The 17,272-nt window shown below is 45.4% G+C and overlaps 1 protein-coding gene across 4 annotated transcripts in view; it reads left to right on the top strand.

Moving 5' to 3' along the window:
* TLL2 (tolloid like 2) overlaps positions 1-17,272 on the top strand; it is a 97,047-nt gene that overhangs the window by 26,340 nt on the left and 53,435 nt on the right. For all 4 annotated transcript variants that reach the window (XM_069796447.1, XM_069796446.1, XM_069796444.1 and 1 more), the window contains exon 2: positions 9,228-9,338. In XM_069796447.1, coding sequence (XP_069652548.1) covers positions 9,228-9,338 — 111 coding nt within the window. The remainder of the gene's footprint in view (positions 1-9,227; positions 9,339-17,272) is intronic.

Genomic DNA, 17,272 nt, shown 5'->3' with positions numbered 1-17,272 from the left:
TCTGTCAAGTAGGGCCACCGTGCTATTTATGGGTCCTGTCATTTAGGGTCAGACCACAAAATGCTTTTATCTGCTTGTGGTTTTGTTTCCTGGTTTCCACTTCAGCTAAGATTGAGAGCTGTATGCACTGCAAGGTGGAGGTGTTGGCAGGGGATGGAGATTCCTGGTGGCTAGGTCTCTCGTCTCTGTCTGCTGTCTTTATTTAGTCAGAATAACTTTTGAGCAGGGTGTGACAAAAGCTATAGGAGGCCAGGGATTGTCTGGACCACTCGCTAACTGTCAAACAGGGAGAGAATTGTATGTGGCTCCCCTTCCTTGCATCATGATCCAGCTGCCATCTGTGTCCCTTCTGTACTTTTCATGAAAAGCTACACCTGATCAGTGCTATCTTTGTGAGCACCTTTTGCTGCTTGCACCAGCTGTTTTTTGGGGGCTGTTGTGTGTTACTTTCCCTCTACCTCTCTGGGATAGGCTTTGGAGAGGCCTGGGCTTTGCCATTGTGATGGAGTTTCAGAAGCCAATTCCTGTAAGCTGAGATGCAGCTCAACCTGCCAGGTTCCACCTGTCAGTGACTAGAGCACTTCCTCCCAAATTTTCCCTTGAAGATCTTCACTTGGTTTGATGCCAGAGCTTCCCTTAAATCTGGCTAAATATGAAGCTTTCTGCTCTTGTTCTTCTGAAGAGAAGCTGTAGCAGTCCCCCCTAAGGGTGTTTAAACACTTTGCAGTGCAAGAGGGAGTTTCTACATACCGTGCTGTTGTAAGGGGAAAGCTCTGCTGTCTGCCCAGTTGTCCAAGGTCTGGCAATCCTGGAAGTTTGTTTCCTCTGTTGACTTCCATAATAAATTACTGAATATGCTCACTAGTGTAGGGCTGGGAGATGTAGAGCAGGCTGAAGCTTTGGGTTAATTGGATACAGCAGCTCCAGTCTTTATTGGCAATATGAGCACCATGGCCATGCCTGACTTCTGTTTGTTGTTCATTATTGCTGTGATGGCTGATACCAGCTGGCTGTGCGATACTTCATAAAAGAACTTTTTTGTTTAAAAAAATATATGTATGTTTAACAGTCTCTTGATGCAAGGCCGGCACTAGATGTTCCTAAAATCAATTGTAATTGATTGGGCCAAGAAGAGGAGAAAGTGATCACAGCTTCGTTCAAATGCTGGGTTTGGCACATCTTAAACCAGCTAGGACAGAGGAAACAATGGTTGAGTAGGTAAGATTACATGAAGTTGGCAAATCAAGGGTTTGTTTTTTGTTGTTTTGTTTTGTTTTTGGCAAGGGCATCTTGCTATGCTGTTGGCTTAGAGAAGATACCAGGTCTGTTCTGAGTCACTGTTGGCTTTTCTTCTACGTGGCTCTGAACTTTGTGTAACTTGGAGAATAAGCAGACTTATGAACACTAGACCTGTTTAAAAGCAATTTCTCTGCACTCTCTTCTACAGGCTGGGAAGGTGTCAGCTGCTCATCTTATGGATGCAGGTAGCTAAAGACACAAAAGGTGTGCTTTCTCATCATCCCTGGATGCTCTAAAGAGAGATTGTTCCTTCATAGTCCACTAGCTCAGTGCAGTAAAAGATGGATTTTTTTCTAGCCTACCTTATGTGCAGACTGCTTCCTCAAACATTAAGCAATAGCAAATGGAGAGATGTCCAGGCAAGGATGGGATAGGGTAGTATCCAGTTGAGAGCTAGACACTAGGGTGGAGGGAAGAAATGCTGAGCTGGCAGAACTTGCAGAGGAAGAATCTCACTTTGAAGTGGTGGCACAGAGTGAGGACATGCTGCTTGCACTCAGGAACAAGCTGGATCTGAAAGTCCTTTCTGGCCTGGGAGAAAAGAAGGTGCCGAAATCAAGCCTCCTCCTCAGCAGAGTGGAGCATTGGTGGCCATGGTGGAGTTGGACAAGGAGCTGGGAAAGGTACCTGTGTCCCCTCAGGCAGCAGGAGGGGACCAGGGTTGTCTGGGCAGAAAGACAGCCAAGTGAGTTGCAGAGCTTGGTTTCACTTGCACTGGAGTGAGGTCTCCAAGTGAATTTAACTGCCTGTGGGGTGACTCTGTGCATGTCTGTCTGTGCTGGGGGGTAGAGGTCAAACTACATATGTTTGTGTGTCCGTGATAGCTTCTTCCCAAAGTCTGTTGTCTGCCTACATGTAAAATGAGGCCAAGAGACACTCTGCAGCCTGCATACAGCTTTCAGGGAGAACAATTTGGAGATGCACAGCCAAAGCCCTATCTCATATCAGCATTGCCATGGGACATGCACCGTCACCTAGAGCTGAAAGCAGAGAGAGCAAAAATGTTATGAAGCTCACATAGCTTAGTTTGCTTCACATGGAAACAGGAGGGGTTAAGCCAGTCTCTTGGTTTTTGCACACCACATTACAGGGGAGTACCATCCTTAACCCTGTAGGGTGGTCTGAAGTAGGGCCACAGACATCCCCCCGCAGTGTTTTCTTATGAAGAGGCAGGTGTTTAACCATTTAAGAGCCTGTAGAGGGAGCTGCTTTGCTGCCTGTGGCATGAATTTCCAGCTCTGTGTGTTCACATATGCCCTCATGCATTGCTCATCATACCAGGAATGGATTCATAGATCACTGGACTGGAGTGACTGCCATGTCAATGTGGAAAAGATGAAGACCTTGAGTTGAGGAAGCAACCAGCAGCAGGAGAGTTATGAATATTAAAATGGAAAGGTCTTTCTCCTAACCTAATTGTGGCAGGCATTATAGTACATGCCACTGAATTGTTCGGTTCTTGGTTAAAATAACATCACATTCAGCCAAAGGACAGCATATATCATTCCTTAATGCTGGTCATTGTGTAGGCTCACATGTATGTTTGCAGCTTTGGACAAACTCAAGCCCAAAATATTTCTTTGTTCCTGCATCGTTGCCTTCCAGGAAAGGAAATTCATTGAACGTGAATCAGAATTTCTGGCCTAATTCAGTCTGCTGCAGATAACTTCCCAAGAGAACGTGCTGTGGGAGTACTACACATGATAATTTAGGCAACTCAGGTTTCTGCAGAAGTCTGAACAGGCATTCAGACTCTGATTCCCAGGAGGTTTTGACGTTTTTAAAATATTTGTTGCCATTTATAAGTGGACTGTCGTCTTAAACATTCCTCCACACACTGAGACTCATTTCTGAAATGCAGTGTGCTCTCTGGGCAGGGGAGCTCCTGTCCACTGAAAACTGAATTGCCGAGTCCCTATTGCCAGGAAATCCTACTGATGCCAGACACCGGCTCTGGCTCCAGACACCCTTGCTGTGTGGAGGGATTTACCGCCAGAGCCTTCAAGCCAGCTTATCCCCAAAGCTGGCCAGTGGGAAACTTCTGATCATTCCTACTGAGGAGAAACAAGCTGATCCAGATAAAAATGTAATGGCTGAATATGGTGGTCTTGATATTTTTCTTTTACTCATTACTGCCACTTGTTTCCCATCCTCCTTTGGCTTGAGTGTTCAACGCTCAGGATCTGGTCCTATTTCCAAAGTGTTGGTTTGGGATATTTTCTCTCTCTTCTTTCACTGGTTTCTGCCTTATTTTGAGGCTTTGCTCTTCCCTCTGACACAGTTGTTACTTTACCCAAAGGAATGTGTTGAGTTTTTTCTTCAAGGTATAAATCTTAGCATACTTCAGAATACTGTTCTGCTGGTTCCTGTGCCAGCAAGCGGTTCACCAACAGTAGCAGACCAGTCTTCCTGCAAAGAAAGAAATATGGAGGTGCTGGGAATGTACTTTGATCTGTTGATTTATTTATTTATTGTTAGACTGCAGAGTGTTAGCTCTAATGAAAGCGTGGCCAGCCCTGAAAATTAAATCTCCCAGTGCTCAGAACTGTCAGGTTGGAAAGCATCAGCAAATGCTGAAAAATAACGAGTGTTTTTGCCAGTGCATGAATAGTCATATTGTTGTTTGCCAGGAGGTGGCACTCATTATTGCCTGCTTGTGTCTGCATATGCCCAGCACTCCTTCCCCGTAGCTCATGTTGCTAAGGTGGGACATCGGTTTTTCCTTGTACTATTTGGATATGGTACAGTCAACTCTAGAACAAGAGGAGCTGGTGCCCTACAATCTTTCAGTAATGCGGATGATAGAGAGCAGAGATCTGGGTGGGGATAGACATTGTCCTTTACAAATACATGTGAGTGATCTTATGGGTGGGTTCAGAGCACATCCTTTGATTGCACTGTGAGCCACAAACAGCCGGTGTGGCTTATCACTTGGGTCACACAGTTGAGTTGGTGTCAGGCAGACACAGGCAGGCTACCTGGGTTGCCTGACAGTGGCTTCTGTTGACGCTTACAAAATTGGAGATGCCAAGGTTAATTGTGCAAATGCTTCTTCCTTGGATATTTTGCACTGGCACAAGTAGTCATGAGGCATCCCTGCTTGGGAGGCCAGCTATCACCTACACACAGAGCTTGTGAACACTAGCAAAAACTGAGTTTGAGTCACGAGTATTGATGAAACAAGTCTGAGGCATCTACTTGGGTTCACTTTGCTATTTGTTTTCCATGCTCATTGTTGTACTGCACTGTGGGAAACCTGCTGAGCAAGAGTAAAGTCCTTCCAGCAAAACTGTGTTAGAACTGTGCCGGAAGAGCTGAAATGAAGTCTGTCAGTGTGAGTTGTGCCAGCTGGCTGTGAGTTCAGACAAGACCCTCGAGCTGATGACATACACTAACTTAGCATGGCTCTGGCCCCACAGAAAAAGGGCTCCTTTGGCTCAAGTTAGAGAGCATAGTCCTTAATCTAGGTTCAGATCCCATTCAGCACCTAAAACCTGCCATTTCTTAGTAAAAGCTTCAGTTGGTGAAAGAGTCTATGTTTGAGGTGGAGTAGGATGGAGGGAGCTTTCCTGGCAGGCAGGGTATGCTTGTTTCCAAGGCCTCCTTTTCTGTGAATCTCTGTCACAGCAGGTCCTGGTGGGTGCTAGAGGGAAAATTGCAGTGGTCTCCCATAACATCCAGAGGGTGACTGCTTTGCTGATCCCTGTCATCAAGGTAAGTCTGGCCTATACTGATGCCCTGGTGCAGGAATGGGGGTTTCCTGGCAAGGGGCAAATGGGTGAATGTTTTGCTCCAGCTTGGTGGCTGGAGATCAGTTCAAACACAGACATTGGGTGATGTTTCTCAAGCATGGAGTTATAGTTGTCTTCTGCCAGCTCAAGTGGCTCTCATATACTTGTATAAACTTGGAGCTGACTGCGATGAGGGTGAAGGATACCCATCGACGGGTATTTGTCTTGAAGTGTTAGAGATCAGCCTGCTTTTAACAAATCACAGTATTGCATTTTGTTTTGAGATGTACTTTTAGGAACAATGTTATTCAGTTCTCTGGCTGAACACCAGAAGCTTTTCTTGGTAATTTTTTTTTCCCTACTTGTTGTCTTTGAGGAAAAAAAGAAAAAAAAAAAGAAGAAAAAAAAAGAAAAACTAGAAAGGATAGCAATTTTGTTAAAAGGTCTGGATGAAACACACTTTTCACAAAAAAGGAATATTTTAAACTGTTGTGAACATTTTTGTATTGAGTTCTCAGAGGCAGCAAAATTATTTTTCTCCCCTGAAATCAGATTGTGCTTCTCAGAACTAGGGAAAGGAAAAAACACAAGCAGGGAATGGGAGAAGGGAATTGCTTGGGGTGTTGGGAGGAAAAGCAGGTCGGAGGTGATTTGCAGGGAATAGCGGTCAAGATTTTTGAAAGAAGACACTTTGGGCTCTCGCATTGCTTTGGAGTGGGAGCCTGCCAGAGGCCCCTCCCCACCCCCAAAGTTACTGTGGAAAAGGAGGACTGTGAAGGCATTGGTGGGTTTGGACTCTGTGGCTGTGTGTGAAGCACCCAGAGAAACTGTTCAGCCTGTCCTCTGCCTAGAAGGATGTGTTGTCCTTCTCAGTGTCATCTGCCATTATCTTCCAGGTGTCATGGCACCTCTGTGCTCAGCACACAATGCAGACAATGTTGCCTGTTTTCCTGGGTGAGAAATGTGCTGAAAATGAAGATAGCTTGCCAGGCTGCTTTTTTCGTTTGGGTGCTGGATTCGTTTGTTAAACACAGTCATCCTTCCCCTTTGCCCCAACAGACAAATGCTGTCTGGTTGCATATGCTGGAATGTGGCGAGGTTAAACATTTGGGGTGGTTGGTGCAGGTTACTAGTCCAGCATAGAAGCAAACTCACTCATATTGGCTCCATCAACTTCAATAAGAGCTGCTCTATTCTTACTATCCAGAGCGATTAATGCATTTTCTTGAAGAAAAGCTGGCATGCTGTTGCACCGAGTGTTAAGAGTTTGCACCTGGCTGTACACTGCAGAGCTCCCTGCCAAGAGAAATACTGGTTTCCAGGTTTGTTAGCCTGCTGTTTGGAGATTTTAATTTTTTTGTTTGTTTTTGTTTCCTTTTTTGGAAATCCTCCCATATTAAATTAAAAAGGAGACCTTGGTAAAGGAAATCAGAAGGGATGCTTTGAGATGCTTCATTTGCCAGCAAAATGTGAACTTTTGATTGATATGAATCTCTGAACTTGTGACCCTTTAAAATAAAGTACTTGGGCTTTCCTGTGGGATGGCTCCCTTGGGCTGGAAGCAAGCATCTTTCAGGCTTGTGTGCCTTTAGGAAGGAGCCTTTGACGGCACAGGAGAAGTTGCAGTGCAGCTTTCTCAGCCAGGAATTCCAGCAAGGAAAGTTGTTCAGCTGGTTCGGGACTGTGATAAATCATGGTTCCCGTGGAGCATGCTGGGACTGCAGAGAGCTGGAAATAAATGCTGGGGAAATTCAGCTTTTGTAGTGGGCCGTCTTTCAGGATGATGTATTGCTTTGTAACAGAAAGAGATTCCTTTGCTAGGGCTGGGAGAGAACTGCGGCCTTCCATTGGGAAGGAAAATGTAACAATTCTGTTGATGTAAATCCATGCTGCAGGCTTGCCCTGAAAGCTGTGTTTTGGTGTGGGCTGCCTTAGCCTGAGGAACAAACTGTGGTACTAATGGAAAAGAGCCACTGAGAGCGCAAGGTAGTGGCAATTAGTTTGGGGCTGAAATGGGATGGTAGGTTTGGCAGGAGAGTAGGGAATGGATATCCAGTTGGCCAGTATAGTAGTGACTTACCAAATGTGGCTGGGGACGGAATCAGATGGCATGGGATTCCATTTGCATCTCTGCCCCTTGACTGCTACATTGTCCTGAGCAAGTAATTTCTCTGGATGGATAATATGTCTTGCCTTCAGATTGCAGTCACAGGAGCTTATGTCTCTGCTTTCTTCCACTGGCCATTCCCAATCAGCTTGGGATGTTTGGCCATGCTGGTAGGCTTGTCTGCTGGTTGGAATCTGACAGTATTTTAGGTTCTTCTCTGTTCTGTGTGAGGGCTTGGATTGCCAAGAAGTTGGGGAGAGCCCAAGTTCTGTGTTTGTGTAGCAAATGGAGGCTCTGTCCTAGTTATAACTGATGTCAGTCTGTGTATAGGTTTGTCTGCACTAACTATGGTCTCTTCTGGAGCTGTTGCCACCTTTCTGTACTCTGGGGTTTGGTAGCACTGTTAAGGAGACCCAACCAAAAAGTCAGAGCCAGCCTCATTTGAGGCTGTCTCCCATTCTTCCGCTCTGTGGCCAGGTAACCAGGGGGAGACAGCTTTGTTCCAGGGAAAGGGGGAAGCATCAGAATCCCCCTCCGCTCATGCCAGGGCTTTGCTGCTCATAGCAGCTCTTGGCTGGGCCAGTTTGTGGTAGCTGGGATGTGCCCAGCAGCAGGCAAAGACTTCTTGCTGTTCCCATGTCCCAGAACAGTGGCATTGGCAAATGCTGTTGTACTGACTGAGGTGCAGAGATGCAGAACAGAGAAGGCAAGCGCTGCATCAGAACCAGTGCCATGCTGTATCAGAAAAAACTTGAGTTAATCTTTCATAATTCAGTTGCCATAGATCTGATTGCAGGTTTCTGATACTCAGGCAAAGATCCATATTTTTTTTGGTCTTGGCAGTAAAAGTGAGATGATGAGTAAAACCCATTGGTTTCTCATGCCTAACATACTTTCATCCGTGATGTTGCTAGTGTAGCAATGGGATGTTCCCGCCTCCCCCCCACCCCACCCCCCAAGTAATATAAATGTTGTTGACTTAATAGGAGAAGAAAAAATTATTCCATCAAATCTGGTCACTGTTGCAGACGGTGGCTCAACATTGCTCCTTGTCTGACTTACTGAGTTCTCTTGAACTGTACCACTGATTAATTTGCTCTGGTTTTTTGTCTGTTTTTTTGTTTTGTTTTTTTTTTTTTTTTAATTTTTCATCAACCTATGCAGGCTTCTTGTATGAGTTTTAACAGCTCTGTTCATAACCTGTTTGTTATCGCTGAAAGATCTGTTCTGCTTGGTCAACTGCTTCATCGCCTGTGTTTATTTTATTCAAATTCCCAAAATGGTAACTATACACTGCAGTGTCAACTCGGTCGGGATACTCCTGGGGTATAATTTTTTTCCACTCAAATGTTTTCCAGTCTTTTTCTTTCAGCTGTGAATGTCGAGGTATCTGTTTGTTTACCTTATTTTCTGGCTTCTGGCTGAAACTCAAGTATTTTTACAGATTTAAAAACTCTGCAAACTTAAATCTGGTTAACTGATCCACAAAAGGACAAATAACTGGTGTTTCTCCACCAAAGTGGAAACGGTAGGCTGGCGCTCAGCTTGGATTTAGAGCAATGCAATGTGTCTGAGTGCTAGCCATGTGTCTGAGGTCCTGCAGCCTGACAACTGTAGCCTTTAGATGTGCATTGCTGAGCTTGAGTCCTTCACCGCTGTCTTCCTGTCTTATGCAAACTGTTGGCCTGGGGATGGTGTGGATGCAACATCTCAGGATCTGAGCTGCAGCTTAGCTAACTCCTTCACACTAACTAGGGAAATGCCAATGATTGTCCTCCTTGTAGGCTTTAATGAAGAGTGAACCCCACCACCTTAGTGCCTGGTTGAGAGCCAGACCTGTAACAATGAGCAACAACGAGGAATCCCAGCTAATCAGCTCCTTTTGGTGGATCTGCACAGTGGCTTAATTTAAATGCTGTCACCTGGCCTCCACCAATGTCCATTCCATCTGTACTTTTAAAACTACAGCTGTGTATTACCTTTTTCTGGTCCATGGAGTGATTGCCTTTTAGATGTGATGTGGATCACGTAGGAACTGTACTTTCCTTCCAAAATAAAAACTGAACTAATTGCAGTTTGTTTCTCTTCAGCTGCCTTTTGGGGAGATATCGCTTTAGATGAAGATGATCTGAAGCTGTTTCAAATAGACAGAACTGTTGACTTAACACAGCACTCAGATGGAAATGCAAGACACAGTTCAGGTAAGGGCAGCCCCAGGGTGGTGACGCCTTCTTTTTCCTGGTTTTATCCTTAAGGAGGAAGAAGTTCCCTCTCACTCGTGATGCCTGTTCCCACAGGCAGGGAGGTGCATGCAGAATTTAGTTGTGTGTGTGAGGGTGGGATCCAACTCTGAACTTTGTTAAACAAAAAACGGATTGCAATTTGACGTAGCCAATCCTATCTTGTCTGAGGGAGAAGATTTTCAAATTTACAACATTGGTCTTTCTCTTCAAGGAACTGCTTTTCTGCAGATTTGGAAGGAAATGCGTTTGAAATAGGGACACTCAGTTTGGCCTTAGTTTTGACTCCTATTGTCCTCCCCCCCCTTTTCGTGCAATGTGTGATCTTAATGGAATAATGCATTTTTTCATTATGCATTTTTCATTTCATTACCTGTCTACCTAGGTAAAACCTACTGCAGTCTTGCATACAGACTACCCTTCAAGTAATTTTATAATTGAAATAGGTTAACAATTGTGTTGATTTTCTGTAAAGCCAGTGATGAGATAACATATGCTTATGTTGCCCCCCTACACAGCTCTTATGTATGTTCAGTCTTGTGCCAGACCAGAGTTGTTTCTTGACTCAGGAGCTCTGACTGGACTCTAGCTCTAACAGTCTCTGAAACACTCTGCAACTGGTTTGGGGGGTTTGAAGGGCTCCCTGTGGTATCGTTGCCTCTACTCCCTTTCATGCTGCAAGAGAGAAATTGTTGGAAGTCTGAGCTCTGAGAGATACCAGAGGGACTGGAGACAGAGCAGGTCAGGACAAACTTTTTTTCTCCCTCTGCTGTTACAGTCTTAGATTAGCAAGTAGGGTGAGAGGTTGGGTAGAGACAGAAATCACTGAAATCATATGTTCATCTGATTCCTGTGCGTCTCAGCTCGTATTGTATCATTTGTAAGGACTGGTGGCTGGTTCTGTACCCTTGTGACTGCCTAGCTTTGGTTTCAGAGCATCTAAGCACAGCGTAGGTCCAGTTCTGGGGATCAGTGCTCAAGCTTCCTGTTGGGATGAGTGTGAAAGATAACACATCCAACACAGAGGCATGCTTTTGATGCTGATGTAACTGATTAAACTCACGCAGATGCTGACATTCTGGGCAGAGGAGGGCTGTCCAATTCTTCAGAGTAGGGATTGCTCCCTGGAAATGCAATTATCCTGCATTGTCGTAATGCAATTATCCTGCATTGTCGTGTCACTTAGCCCATTCATACCATGTTTCGGGCTGTGGCGCATTCTCAGGTGATAGGTGATTAGGAGTGGGTTGCCTCTGGAGCAGTAAATCAGAAAAAGAGGATTAAGTAAGTGGGACAGGCAGCATTCATCTCCTCCACATCCCTCTGTCTGTTCCTGAAGTTAGATGAGAAGATTACTGGGGAAGAAAAGGCAGACAGTGTTTGACTATTAGTTTGCTCTGGTGGCTTTTTTTAGTTGTCATATCTAGCACATTTCTTTCACTCGGCAGTGGTGCCAGACCCACGCCATCTGGTAAATGAACTGAATTTTATAATCCACATCTGTATCACGCAATGCAGACACTGGTCTCTTACAACCATGGCTCATGTTGTGTGGTTGGAGTAGTCTCTTCCTGGCACCTTTTATTGACTGAGGCAAAGCTGGCGCATCATGCAGTGCTTTGCATTAGGTAAATGGTGATGTCACTCTCTGGGAGGCTTATTCACCCCCCTGGCTTTCAGCCCCTGGAAGCGCAAGCTGACAAACCGGCAGCCCCTGTGACTGTCATGCTTTCTGCGGGGCACGCAGAGAGAGATCTCTGCGTTCACCTGTCCTGTGAGGGGGCTCTCTGCAAGGGCAGGAAGGGCTGATTCTTCTCTTGTGGGGCTTGTTTGACACTCGTGAATTGTAAGAGGGTGGTCTACTTCAGCATGGTAGGGCTTGGCACCCATTCTTCCCTGGGAGAAAGTCCTGCTCTCTGCTTTTTTATTTCCAGTGGGAAGAATGCAACCTCTGTACAGAAACAGCCTAAGACCTTTTTATGAATGGGAATCCTTGAATTATAACATTTCAGAGTTTCCTAAAGCTGTTAATCGGATTAGTTGTATAGTGGAGGAAGTACTTAATACGTATATAGAGACACACAGGCTCTTCGTATCTGGGAGCTGCAGTTCTGAACACGCTATTAGGCCAGACATTCTTCTTCCCCTGTGTTGTTTCCTTGTCCCCAGAAAAAGCTGTTTGGCTGCGAGGAGGGCTCTAGAGGAAGAATGAGGCTGCCATGTACTTATGGGTGAGAGGGGACATGGTTCTTCACTGGATCCAACTGAAGATGATCTGCTTTAGTAAAAGCTCTGCCTTGGCTGGTGAGGACTGAGACTGTCAAATATTTCAAGCTTTCCCCTTCTTCACCTTCTTCCAGTCTTTGTCTAGAAAGATAGCTATGCCCTTCTCTAGGCCCTTGAGAGAGAGAGGCAGGGTATCTGATATGAGGACCATCTGGATTCTGCCACAGATCTCTGTACTGAGCTTAATTTCACAGCATGGATGTGCTCCAGGCTCATTTTCTGCATTAATTTCCTGCTTGCAGAAATGCCATAGTCACTATTCAGAACCTCAGAATTTGTAAGCCTGCTTGTGGGATGCCTTGAAGTTCAGTGTTTCCAAGCATTTTCTCAGCAAATATCCGAGCTAGTGTTTTATTCCTGGTATCTGGGACTTAAAGCAATGGATCAAGTAGCATTGTCTTCCTGGTGAAGTCATAGACCAGGGTCATGGTTCCTTCCCTCTGCGGGATGTTGGCTGAGAGCTCTCTGGCAATCCCCTGGAAGACTGCTCATGTGGTGTTTACAGTTAGGGGTAGCTGTCTCCTTGGTACCCACCTTGGTACCTTGCTTCAGAGCTCCCGCAATGATGTCCGTCTTTGTCTGGATGTCTCTGTCCAGTATGCCTGGATTCTTTTGTGTGAGTGGTCACACAGGGAATTGGCATTACACAGGGAACTGCATCACTTGTGTTATCTACTTAAAGCCTTTTGGAGTGCAGCATATGACCCGATAGTCCTTATTCATGTGAGCAGTCTCCTTTGCTCCACAGGAGCTTCCTTTCAAAGAATTTATCAGGAAGAGTACAGGTTGAGCAGCTGAAAACTGCAGAAGGCTTTGCAATAGCATCTTGTGTGCAAACATCCTTCTCTGGTGCATTTATAAAAGTGGGGTTTTCTTCAGATCCTGTTGAGGGAAAGGCAGGCATGGTGGCGGTCTACAGCTAGGCATAGCCCATTTAATCCAAGTAGTTTTTAGGTGTCTGCCTGGTGATCTCTGTTGACTCGATTAAAACTCCGAGCTGTGAGTTAGTAGAGAGTATTTGCACACAGTGCAGAGTAACTCTGAGTGAACATCAGGAGATGTGTTCTTCCAAGAGGGCTCAGGACTACCAACTAGTTAATTTCTTGCCTGGACACTTTCAGGATTTCCCTGAAGTTTTATTCCAAAGTGCTTTCCTCCAACCCAATTTTAAATCATTCCAGTTATATGACTTCCACAGGTGTCTCAACCTCAGCTCTGCTTTACCCAAAGCTTAGTTTTACTTTCATCAGTGATCTGGTAAAATAACTGTTTAAAGTTGCATGTTTGACCTTTCTTTGAGGTGAGGTAAAATTTTTCTAATTTTCTAAACCAGGAAAAAAAAGTAGTTTGTTTTGGGTTTGGTCCACCCCCCAATTGGCTGTTCTCCTTTGAACCTAGGTCATAAGCTCAGAGAATTGCTTGTGATCTTTTTCTTTACTGCTTTTTATGTTATAAAAGATTCTGCAGGCCAAACTATGCCCTCCACATTATCTACTCATCCTGCTATTACCATCTGTAATGCCAGATAAAAATCTGCCAAACAGGAAATTTCCTCCTTCCCCTTAAAAATGTTTTGCAGCTAGAAGAGGGGACAAACAGTAAAGGATGCTGTTAAGACAAAAGTGTTATTTTGCGTTTAAAATGTTTAAGTTAGCTACCTCCCTGTCTCTTTTTCTGTGGGATCAAGTTTAGATGTCATGTTTACTATGAAAATCAGTTGTTCTCATGCAGTGGTGTTGAAGTGGATACCCTTAGGATTTGGCCCTGTAGAGATACAGCAATGGTTTAAAACATAATGAAATTAATCCGGTACCTGGAGATCTGCCAGTGAGTGCTATCCTCAGCAAGCCCAAGCTTCGCCACCTCCTAATTGCTTTGATGAAAGATTTTTCAAAGAGCTTACAGTTTTGAAAAGTTTCTCATAGATTTATTTTATTTTTTAACTTCAGTGAAAATACTTGCTTTTACAATACAATTTTAATTCAGAAGAAACTTGAGCCAGAGCTTTGAGGATTTCTTTGCTGCTGAGAACCCCCGGATGGCTTTGAAATGGGAAACAAGAAGATCCCCAGGCAGGCTGTGAAACTGCACAGTGTCACCTCTCTTTTGGACCCAAATGAGTCCACTGGTGCAAGGTGATTGTCTTTGCTTTTTCCTTTGCTGCTGAGAACCCCCGGATGGCTTTGAAATGGGAAACAAGAAGATCCCCAGGCAGGCTGTGAAACTGCACAGTGTCACCTCTCTTTTGGACCCAAATGAGTCCACTGGTGCAAGGTGATTGTCTTTGCTTTATTGCTTTATCTGCTGAAGCACTAGCCACAGAGGAAGAAGATTTTTTTTCTTTTCTTGTTGTGCCTATGGGAAGGATGTGCCTATTTAATCCTAACGGGCTTAATTTAAGTCTTTTCAGGCATCTTACGGATTAAGAGGACTTTTCTGAAATATTACCTCTTTTCCTGATTTTTGTATCACAGAGGCAGTTTCTAGCCCTGAAAGGCACCTCTGTGAGTGAGAAAGGCAAGTTTGGCTCTTCTGGGTTTGGCACCAGCTGATCAGAAGACACAGGAGTCTGGCTGCCCTCGCTGATGCCGTGCTGTGCTGGACTTGCTGCTGAGGCACTGACTCTGCATCCCACTGCCGCCAAGAATGCTTTTCAAGAACAGTCAAAACAGGCTTTCTTTGCATCTGATCCTGAGAGGTTTTTAGGCTCATGGCTTGAAGGCCTTGATGAGGCTTTCACACTGCCACAAATGAGTGGCAGGAAGGATTTACAGAGCGTCTTTGCTACCTAGAGTGAGTAATACTTCAGATAACAGTGCAGCTGGGATAGGGATATGTTTGATCCCAGGATCTCTACTGAAATCAGAGGGGAGACAGAGGCTGCCGTGGATGGCCGGAGGTTCTGACAGCAAATTCATGCAAGTTATTCTCTGGCAAACAAGACAGACAGGAGTTCTGCATTAAACCTTCTCTTAATAAGAGCAGGGAGTTGGTTTGTTGGCACACGCTAGCTCTGCTGTTCTTGAACGTGCTGTGAAAATGTAGGCAGCTACTCTGCTCCTTCACTAGATCTGCACAAGGCCCACATCAGCAGCAAGCTGCTTTGCTTTCTCTTGCTTTGGGACACCCATGGTTGCCTTGTTTCACAGGATTCTGCCTCTTGCAGGCACTCGCTCATAGCTTTTTTTTTTGTAGCATGACAACCCAGGAATCGCAGATTTCAATGCAATGTGCATAAACTGCTTTGGGGCATGAAGGCAAACCTCAAAGAGACCTGGAAGGGAGCAGAAGAATGTGCAGTCCTGTGTGTGTGCATACCTGAAAGTCTGTATGGTGCAGGGGGGATGACTGCAGTGCTTTTCAAGTTGCATAGCAGCTTTTCATTCACCTGAGATAGGCTGTTAGCCCCTGAAACATGTTTCACTGCTCCCTGGTTACATTCTTGAGGCAAGGTGTTGATTCCCACCTGAGCTGGGATTGCTTGCAGGACAGGTTGCTGAGTGCAGCTCTGCTGCTAAGAGCTGTGTTATGTAGCCTCAGGGTGGAGAATAAGACTTCTCCTCCAGTGGAATGCTTGAGGTGCTGGAAGCAGTGACAAGCAGGGCTTCTGCTGCTTCACTTTGGGAGAAGTTGCTCAATCTAGGGGCTGTGGCCAGTAGTAGTGCTGCACATTACTTTCAAGTCCTCTGAAGCTACTGATGTGCTTCTAGTGAAATTTAAGTTAGTGCAAAATGCACTTCTAGAAGAATGCAAAATCCAGGGATTTTAAACCATGACTGACTGAGATTCCAGGGAAGATCTGATTTATGGGTTTGAAGGAGGGACTGTTAAATTCAGCTGACTTGGCACATGCATGCCAAGCTCAGAGCTGTTTTTGCCTTGTAACTCATGTTTGGCACTCTGTGGTAGCGGCGTTTGGTTCAGGGCAGAAGGGGTGGACTTCAGCATTGGTGGATTCAGGGCTGCCTGGGGACCAACCTTTAATTCATTTAGGCTTAGAGCAAATCTTGGGATTGTGCCAACTTAATCTGAGCTGCATTGGTTGTAACTGGCCAGGAGCAATGCAAATAACTAAGTACGTGCTGTAACATAACCCGCATCTGTGAACTCTCTACAGGGGTCTGCTCTTCCACTGGGAAATCTTTAGTGAAGGTCGCTTCCTCTTATGTGGGTAGAGGAACATCTTTGTTCCAAGAGACCTGTCTGAGGGCTCTGTCCATCTGTTTGCATACCTCCTTTCAGTTTTCCACAACATGTGAGGTGCACTCTAGGGATGTCTCTTTGCAGTCCATACAGCCTCTTAACAGGAAGAGGAGCTTCAGCCCACTTTGCGGAAAGGTAGGTGCCAAATGCCTGATGCTTGGCCTGATGCTGAGGTTGTTTAGCTGTGCCAAATAATTTTCCTATGAATAGCCCCAGTGTTTACCTTTTTGAGTCCATTCAGTCAGTGGTTTTACCAGAGCATACAACCATGAAATGAATTTCCCGTAGTTCTGTAGTTTGCTAAGGCAAGGCAGGAGCTCTCCTTTGGACAAATTGGGTAAGTCCTCTAGGGCCGAGAGCACTCTTGTTCACACTGCTTTTCTGAGTTACCCCCTCTCCCAATTCCACATTTCTATGCAATAAGCCAGATCTTCTCTTTGCAGAAAAGCAGATACTGTGTTTTTTCCTTCCAGCCCAGAGTATTGCAATCCTATTGTAACCTTCTCAGACCTACCTGATTTTCTCCAGCATAAAGATAATTGCCTAGAAAGACCATGACCCTTGGCTGTTGCTGATGAACATTCTAAGTCCCCCTGTAGTTAAGGCTCTCCTGCTAGCAAATGTTAATATTTAGGGTTGATATTTTCACTTCAAATGCTTTTCTTTTTTGATTCCTGAGTGCCAACTTGAAGTCCTTTTTGGAAAATGTTGAGAGGGATTTTTCTCTCTAATTGCTGATCTTAGGGATGCCCTTTTGCTAGTCACAGGGACAGAGTCTGCCAGTCTGGTGCCTGACAGTAGGAGAGGAGAGAAGGTGATCAAGTCAAGGTGCCAAAGTGTGGGAGGTGTGTATGTGCAAAGAGGACAGATCTCCTTGCAAGGTTGGAGAAGCAGCCCTGAGTTGGGACAGCACAACTGTCAGGAGTGGGGAAGTTGGCTTGTCAGGCATGTCTGCCTGTTCTCGTCATGCCACTACTACTGGATTGATCTATCCAGTTGGACAGTGCCTGTTAGGCAATTGCACAGGCTTTGGGTCTAGAGCCCTGGGGATATGCTGCACAGCATGTGTGCTGGCCCATCCAGTGAGCTGCAGCTCAGTTCGCAGGCACAGATTCTGCTCTGGAGGGTTTTGCATCTTACACTTCCAAAAGCACAGCACAGGCCAGCTTTGTGCTTTTGGCTGGGCTGTTTTGCCCTTTCTGCACTGCTTGCTTCCAGTAAGGAAGAATTCCCCTAGCTGTTCAACGTGGGGGCACAAGAGAGAGGCAGAGCAGCAGCTCGTTTCTTTGCTCCTGCCCTTGTATGTGCGAGGGATTCCGATTTCCTCACTCCACGAGCTCATGTGTTTTGCACATTCAGCTCTCCTGCTTTAGAGATTCCCGCTCATCCTTGGGTCGCCCATAGCC

This window comes from Haliaeetus albicilla, chromosome 11 (assembly GCF_947461875.1).
Source record: "Haliaeetus albicilla chromosome 11, bHalAlb1.1, whole genome shotgun sequence".
NCBI lineage: Eukaryota > Metazoa > Chordata > Aves > Accipitriformes > Accipitridae > Haliaeetus > Haliaeetus albicilla.
The sequence above is the reverse complement of the archived record's forward strand: the minus strand, read 5'-3'. Positions and strand labels throughout refer to the sequence as shown.